At 38.4% G+C, this 7,744-nt stretch overlaps 1 protein-coding gene and 1 long non-coding RNA gene across 8 annotated transcripts; one reads left to right on the forward strand and one right to left on the reverse strand.

Annotated features, from left to right (window-relative positions):
• Positions 1-380: 380 nt before the first annotated feature.
• Positions 381-4,724, reverse strand: LOC110187265 (glyoxylate reductase/hydroxypyruvate reductase). 7 transcript variants are annotated; one of them, XM_086834985.1, is made up of 6 exons: positions 4,069-4,724; positions 3,320-3,444; positions 1,495-1,923; positions 1,091-1,428; positions 893-1,018; positions 381-614 (listed from the first exon to the last, which is right to left on the reverse strand). In XM_086834985.1, exons 3-6 carry the CDS (start codon positions 1,890-1,892, stop codon positions 496-498), a joined length of 981 nt encoding a protein of 326 aa, XP_086691111.1. In that variant the 5' UTR covers positions 1,893-1,923; positions 3,320-3,444; positions 4,069-4,724; the 3' UTR covers positions 381-495. The 7 variants fall into 7 exon arrangements, with proteins under 7 accessions (XP_086691111.1, XP_086691110.1, XP_086691109.1 ...); XM_086834984.1 differs by lacking the exons at positions 3,320-3,444; positions 4,069-4,724 and adding exons at positions 2,081-2,191; positions 3,086-3,231 and having other exon boundaries at positions 1,495-1,914; XM_086834983.1 differs by lacking the exons at positions 3,320-3,444; positions 4,069-4,724 and adding exons at positions 2,081-2,191; positions 3,180-3,230 and having other exon boundaries at positions 1,495-1,914.
• Positions 477-1,089, forward strand: LOC147643385 (uncharacterized). Its single transcript, XR_015272174.1, has 2 exons — positions 477-709; positions 774-1,089. It is a non-coding gene; the product is annotated as an uncharacterized LOC147643385 (long non-coding RNA).
• Positions 4,725-7,744: the final 3,020 nt, after the last annotated feature.

Here is a 7,744-nt window from a genome sequence, read left to right on the forward strand (position 1 = left end):
ATTTCGTTCTCAATTTGGCATACGAAATTGTAGCAGCAAGCTTTAATTATTTCCTAGTTTTGTTGTTATCATACACTTTAGTGGGGTATTTCGATTTTTTAAACAGGGTTTGTTTCAATAATAAATAACATAGGGAATAATATTTGCACAGTCATCAGTCCAATTCAATAGCACTTACAGACAGTGTTTCAAGAAGATCTCAACTTAATATAATTATAATTTAATTAAAAAGTATATATTCAGATTGCCTGTAACTGCTTAATAATAATTAATAATGCTATAATGCATACCAGTTAGTATAAGAACTTAAATTCCATTCCCTTGAAATAACCTTTTTCTTATTTAAATAAAGCAATTTGTGCCAGCTTTTGAAAGTGTTAGTTTATAATTATTATTTTTATTTTCACATCTACAACAATGCCAAGGCCACTTGGAATGCATTTCACACTTCACTGGCTGGCCCTGGATTTCCATTTAAGTCTGATTTAAATTTTCTTAGTAGGCGGGCGACAACATGGGCTCACCGACCAAACCACGGAGCACATTGTGGGCAGCAATGGTGGCCATTTCGGCACGGGTTCGCTTTGTGGCAGACCCAATATGTGGCAGGACAACTATAAAAAATCAAAGATATATCACAGGGTTAATGGTGGTTAACTAAACTTAACAAAACACAAGATAAAACTTAAAAATTCAACCTTTAAAAGTGGTAAATAACAATGCTTTGTAACCTTCAAAAAACCTTAGTTAAATCTCACCGAAAATACTTTTAGACAATGTCAACCTACTCCAAGCAGATAAGAGGGAATCACAAAACTGATAACAAGGCCAGAAATACAAGCATTTCCTCGACTGATATCAATAAACCCAATTTTGTTTTGATTCTGCTTACCAACATTGTCCAGTGTCAGCAGCTTGTCCTTGGGCGACAAAGGCTCCGGATCCACAACATCCAGGCCGGCGGAGAAGATACGGTTTGATTTCAGAGCCTCATAAAGGTCATCCTGGTTGATAATTTCTACGAAAGAAAGAAAATAATAAATATTTTATAAATATTTTATATGGCTTAATAAAGCAAAAGATAACTTACTGCCCCTGCCAATGTTGACCAGCACAGCAGTCTGCTTCATCTTGTTGAAGGCGGTGGCATTGAACACACCCTGAGTGTCCTTGGTCAGGGGAGAGGCAATCACAATGAAGTCACTTTCCGCCAGCAGAGTATCAAAGTCCACCTTCTTGGCATTGAACTCCTCCTCGATTTCTTTGTGAACCCTTCGGCGGGTGGTGTACAGGACACGATCAATATCAAAGCCGGACAGGCGCTTGGCAATAGCCTGACCAATGCCTCCGAAGCCATAGAAACCCACAGTGGAGTCACGAATATCCTGGCCCAAAAGCCAATTCAAATGGTAGTTCTCCCACTGATCACTGGAAAAAAGAATGAAATTATTATTATAGAAAAAACTTCTTGATAGGAATCTTTAAAGCACTCACTTGTCGATCTTCTTGCGTCCCTCGTGGAAGCGACGACCGGCGGCAATGAGGAGACCCACGGCCAGATCAGCCACCGCTGTGTTCAGTACAGTGGGAGTGTGTCCCAGCGGAATCTTGCGCTTCTTCAGCTCAGGGACATCCACAAAATCAATGCCCGCCGACATGGTGGAGATGGATTTCAACTGGGGACCGGCAGCATCCAAAGCCTCGGCATTGAGGCGTTCATGACCGCCCCAGAAAACACCATCGACTCCCTGGATTTTACGCAAAAGCTCAGCCCTGTCGATGGGTAGGCTCTGCACTTGAATGATCTCACAGTTCTCCTTCAGGATATCGATGCCCTCCTGGGGAACCTCGGGATGGGTAACCAGGACCTTGAAAGCCTTGCCACTGGACATGGTGCGATTCTGCTTCTGATTCCTGCTGGCCCTGCCAAAGACGTCAGCATTACTACCAGCTATGAGCAAGGCCACGATCAGTGGGAACAAAAGCCGAGAAATCGATCCCATATCTCGAGAACTATATATTTTGGTTGCGATCGAAGTCGAGTTTGGCGAGCGACTGAGCTTAGAAGCGGCATACGCACCCGGCTTTTAAGAGCGACGAAGAAGAGGACAGAAAGCCGCTGCGACTGCTGCGACCCACGACTGTGGCAGATAAACCAATGAACCTGTTTAGTAGCATCTCTATCTCTTTTCTGTACAATAAAAATATATATAGAAATATTTCCCAAGCCTTTGATCTGCTGAGTTCTCTTCTACTTCACGTCGTATAAGACTCTTAACTCGTTTTGAGAACTTTGTGAAGTTGCGCGACATAAAGGAGTAAGCCAAGTTATTTTTGTTACTTATATTAACCAATCTGTCACTAAAAATAACATTTAAAAATAAAGGCAATTTAAAATAAGAAATGGTAATTAAGTTCAGGAAGGCAACGTTTTTAAACCCTTGCAGTTTGCAATCGAATTATTGGATCGTATAGAATATCGATCATAATTTAGCTTAAAATTATAGTTACCATTTAATATAAATTATTTAAATTAAAAACAGAAAATATGTTTATTTGATCAGTTTACAAAATTAATAATAATATACATAAACTTTGTTTAAAAATTAAAAATTCATATGACAATATTTGCAGAGCAAATACGATATTTATATAGACAAATATTTAATATAAAAAAATATTATTGCAGACAAAATCTTTAAAAAATCATTGCTTAAAGAAATATGTTTTATTTTCTGACAAACCAAAATGTTTGGCGATTGAATATTATTTTTTAGAACAACAAAACAGTAATGGTTATCTGACCAACATTGTCCCATTAGTCGCCCAAAGTCAAAAGGGTTATATATGGTCACTATCTCAGCACTTGAGTCCACCCCACAAGATTTATGGCGAAATTCCGATAAGCAAACCTTCTAGATATGTTCACATCTAATCATTTGTCCACGACTCTCGCTGCTCATTCAACATTTTTGACAATTTGATGCTTTTTTGCATTGTTTATTGGAGGGGAATGGAAAAAACCCACACTCGAATTTCGCTGCTAATTACAAATTGTTCTCAATGTCATATAAAAACAACTAACACTCTTCGGAACTCTCTTCAAAAGTTGTAGTTTACAACTGTCTCTAACAAAAGAGAATCTATTAGTTTTTTTAAATAATATTTATACGATTTACACTATAAAATTTGTACTCTGCCACCAAACTCGCACAGCGAAGGGAACGAACTGAAATGTTTTTCCGGGGGGTAAGCTTTTTCAAGTACTCGGGATCGATTCTCTTAATATATTTTCTCTTTTATTTTTTTTCACTCTTACCGTGAGATCTAGAAAATAGAATACTTTTCTGCTCTGTGCTTGCCGCACGACTGAATAAACGGAGCCCAAAGCCTAAACCTTTATATAGAGTCACCGTCATATCGGCCAATAAAATTATCAGTTTACTAAAAAAAAAAGAGTTAATTGAGCGATAATTTTTAATGAAACACTTTTTAGAGGTATTTGGAAAGTCATTAAAAAGTAGTAGATTTTTATGTCAAATTATTTAAAAACCTTCCAATTGTTGTACTAAATATTATTTTCATAAAGTAATTATTATGTTTACATTTCTTTAAATGATGAAACTGTTTTAGAGATTCATCTGGAAAATTATCATCGACATCGGCTTATCAATAAATCAAAGGGCAATTTATAGTTATGAATAATAATACAATATAAATGTGCGTATACTTAATATTTTGAAATTAAATTAGAATATTACTTATAATAATACCTATGTGTTTATACTTCATTTTATTATAATAATTATTATATTATTAAACGGCATAAATAATTTTAGGTATCTCTTTAACAAATAATGCAATATATATTTATTTGTATGATAAATATTAATTAAGGTTTTATTAACCGAATTTAAAAGATATAAAAGTCTTAAAGAATATTAGTGCTTTAATTTATATACATATGTATTATATTTTACACCAAATAAAAATTCACTATAAATAAACGGTAAGTAATCCTTATTATAAAGCGAATTATTGTTAAATTGTTTATATTTTAATACTAACCGGAATACCAGTGCTATCACCTCTATTTATCGCGATCAATGGTTCTCTGTCTGATTAGACATTGCGCCCCTCACTTGCGGGCTTCTTCCATCAACACAGAGCTCTCTTTCTTCGTCTCTCTATCACTGTCGTTCTGGCTCCAGTTCCCCAATCGTGCTCTCTCACTCTCTAGCTGCTTATCTCGCCGCATTGTGTCATTGCTTCTTATCGGAGCGAGCGAAACAGAATCGGAACTCTTCGCTGGGAGTGAGCAGTTGGGAACTATGTGCGCCTGCTCGAAATACCAGTTGGGGACTTTTCCCATGCGAGTGGTGTGCGATTTCCAATTGGAATGGGCACCATTTGGTTAGCCGGAGGCAGTGGAGCCGTGGAGCCCTGGAATCGTGGAGCCATTGGAGCCATTGGAGCCACTGGAGACAGTGCCCGGGACAGCACAGCACTATTTTGTAGTTTTCGTACATAATGCCGTTTTTTGTGAGCGGATCTGCTCAAATTTTGTCCGCAAAGCAGCAGGAGCTCAGCACTGGCCAACGCACACTCACCCGTCCCCCATTCGGAGTGTGTTTTCTTATTTTTGTTGCTGTGTGAAAGCAACGGCAAGAACCGTTCGCGTTGGCGTTAGCGTCGAAGGCAGTGGTGCCCGCTTGGAGTTTATACTGCCAACTCAATGTAATAAATAAAATATAAATTAATTAAATATATACTCATGTATATGTACATATTGGTTTCCCTTGCTAGGAAAGCAGAGTATTAGGAAAATAAATAAATATATTGGCACATATTGCGTATACGTAATTTTTTAAAACCAATTAGCCAAATCAAGCTTAGTAAATAAATGTAATAAATGTTTGAACTGAAAATAGGTAATTAAATCCCAATTCACTTTTAAAAATAGCATCTTGGCAAATAAATAAATATATGGCACACATTGCGTATACGTCATTTTTTTTAAATCAATCAGGTTAATAAACAAGCTTTGTAAATAAATGTAATTTTAAACTAAGAAATAATTAAAATTAATATTTAGTTAAATATCTAGTCAATTTGGAAAACAGAGTCTTGAAAAATAAATAAATATATGGCACATATTGCGTATACGTAATTTTTTTAAATCAACCAGATAAATCAACAAGATTATTAAATAAATGTTATTTTGAACTAAAAAATACGTAATTAAATTTGTTGTCAATTTGCAAGACAGAGTCTTGATAACAGAGAAATATATTGCACAAATTGCGTATACGTAATTTTTTTAATTAATATAAATTAGGGTAATTAATGTAATTCTGATATGAAAAAAAGGTAATCTTATTAGCTATTTTCTTTACTATCAACACTAACATTCACTGCTGTTGATGTTGTTCCCTATAATTCAGCAGCTGTTCCATGAGGCTGTTGCTGCTGGATGTTGCTGCATTTAGTGTTTTGTTGTTTAGGGCGTCAAAAAGTGCTTGCTTTGCACCATGCCCCCCGATGCTCCACCTCGCTCCCACCCTCTATGCGGTAGAATTTGGCTAGACAGTGCACTTTGCCTAATTGAAAAATGGGAAGCGAAGGATGGAAATAAAACCAACAACGTATTGTGGCGCTCCGCGTGATGCGAGGGTGGATTTTTTCGTTGTCGTGACGCCGACTGCGCGCTGCCTCGCTGCGTCGTGTGTGTGTGTTTTTTCTTCTTTTTTCTTTGGCTTTGTTCTGTTGCCTTGTGGTGATTTTCTTGCAAGCTCCAGCGACGTCAAAGGGGGGCGTCTGTGTATTGTCTGTTTTCAATTCATGCTTTCCTGTTACGAAAACACGATGCGTCATTTTGACTGACGTAACCGGGAGACAGCTGTCTATCAGTTGGGTCCGCCACGATGTTATCGTTATCGTTGTCGTGGTGTCGGCCGCTGGTCGTTGGGGCCTCGTCATTTACCGTTACGTCCGCGGCCGCCGGCATTGCCAGCGCTAAACTGCGGTTTGGCGAACAAGCAATCAGCAATTGATGATAGCAGACAGCAGCTAAAATACATCCAGAGAGCCACACAATACGGAAGTGGAGGCAGGAGAGACACCGAGAGAAAGATAGGCGGACGGCGAGTAACGGTGCCCATGTAACTGCGATGAAAGCAGCTGGAGCTCCGTCAAGTGGCCACAGCCGCCCCCCGATCTCGACGGGACTGCAGCATGCTATTTAACCCTATAAAGTAACATAGAATTTAAGTATTATTAATATTTATTTGTTTTGGTTTGGTTTTTCTTTACTAAGATAAAGTACCAATCTCTTGTACACTTTTAAACCAAATCTTAATTAATTTAAATTTCCAAAGCATTTTGATAATCAAAAATACATAGAAAAATATAACGCACTTAATGACATCGACACCTAAAACTAAACCTATTTCTTCCCCTAACAAATCTAAGCGGGTTAAAGTCGAATGTCAAGGTCAAGTCGCTGGCCTCATCTAAGCAGCAGCATCCGACTCCAAGAGCAACAGTAAGCAGCAGAAAGCTGAAAATAAAACATATCTTTTCTCCATCCTGCTTGCGGCGCATTCTGCTTGCTTCATATTCGGCGACAGAGCAGCGGGAATAGCAAATGGCGGCCGAGCGAGCGACAAAGCTGCAAAGCGATGTGAAGAAAATCCCACGGCACTCCGCGCAGGCGCCTTCAGACACCACCCAACTCCACCGCAAAAGACGGGAAGTAGGGGACGAGAGCCATAGACGGAGAGGGCACAAAAAAAAAGGTGGACGAGCGTCACCGATTTTTATGGTGTAGGCTCCCTAAAATCGACGCGCAACATTGAGGCAGGTCCCTCTACGCGATACATTGGAACAGGCGGCCAGAGTTGGCCAGCAAGAAGCGGGCCAGCGAAAGCAGACGGTGCCTACAACACATAACCGACAGAGCCGGAGAGCGGGAGAGGGAGCTTCCAGTGAGCTTCAGTGGGGGCGAGAGGCAGCTCCAGTGGCGCGAGAGCCCCAGTAAGCTCCAGTGTGTGAGAGAGCCTCTGCAAGCCCCCACTGGTGTGAGTGAAAGAGTATGACTGTGGGAGCTCCACCACATGAGCGGTGGAGTGAACTACAGTGCGAGAGCGTGGGAGTTGATGGTGCATACATATACACACATATGCATTAATACATACATATATTTCCACTAGTCGTCTCGTGGCTTGCACACCCTTTAATTAAGATATAGTAGAGTAGACCCGTTTTATGTTTGTTTACACTTGCAAAGAAACAATAATAACAAAGCTATACAGAAAGAAATCGTTGATAAATGATTTCGATTTTCTACATACGAATAAAAACTGTTAAATATTTTTTTAATATTTCGAAATTCACAAATTGAATAAAGGCCAAAGCTAATAATAATTTATAAACGTAATAATTTGTATTGAAAAATAACGTACCAAACATATCTCTCTTAGAATTATAATTATTTAGACACAGCTATTAAATAATTAGTAACGGTGTTATTTAAAGTCGATTTGGGTTAATATAAACACCAATCTTCTCGCAGCCCTCTTACAGTAAGGCCGATATTTCTACCGAAAATTAAATATGAAGATGGTTATTCAGTTTTTGACGTTCCTTCTAGTAGTGTATACTACGGTGGGATTAAAAGATCGTAAGTAGGAAATATTCTAGATACCATTCATTAGTAAAATATTTATATCTATTATTGTTTTAG

This window comes from Drosophila serrata, unplaced genomic scaffold (genome assembly GCF_035046125.1).
Source record: "Drosophila serrata isolate PLE 108 unplaced genomic scaffold, ASM3504612v1 contig_275, whole genome shotgun sequence".
NCBI lineage: Eukaryota > Metazoa > Arthropoda > Insecta > Diptera > Drosophilidae > Drosophila > Drosophila serrata.

What these genes read in the sequence shown, in the direction of transcription:
- LOC110187265 (XM_086834984.1), bottom strand. Translation starts at nt 2,178, where the DNA reads ATGCTACTAAACAGGTTCATTGGTTTATCTGCCACAGTCGTGGGTCGC. An exon ending in TCGTCGCTCTTAAAAGCCGG is followed by an intron (nt 1,915 to 2,080) that starts GTGCGTATGCCG and finishes CAGGGCCAGCAG; the next exon opens with GAATCAGAAGCAGAATCGCA. An exon ending in GGACGCAAGAAGATCGACAA is followed by an intron (nt 1,429 to 1,494) that starts GTGAGTGCTTTA and finishes TCTTTTTTCCAG; the next exon opens with TGATCAGTGGGAGAACTACC.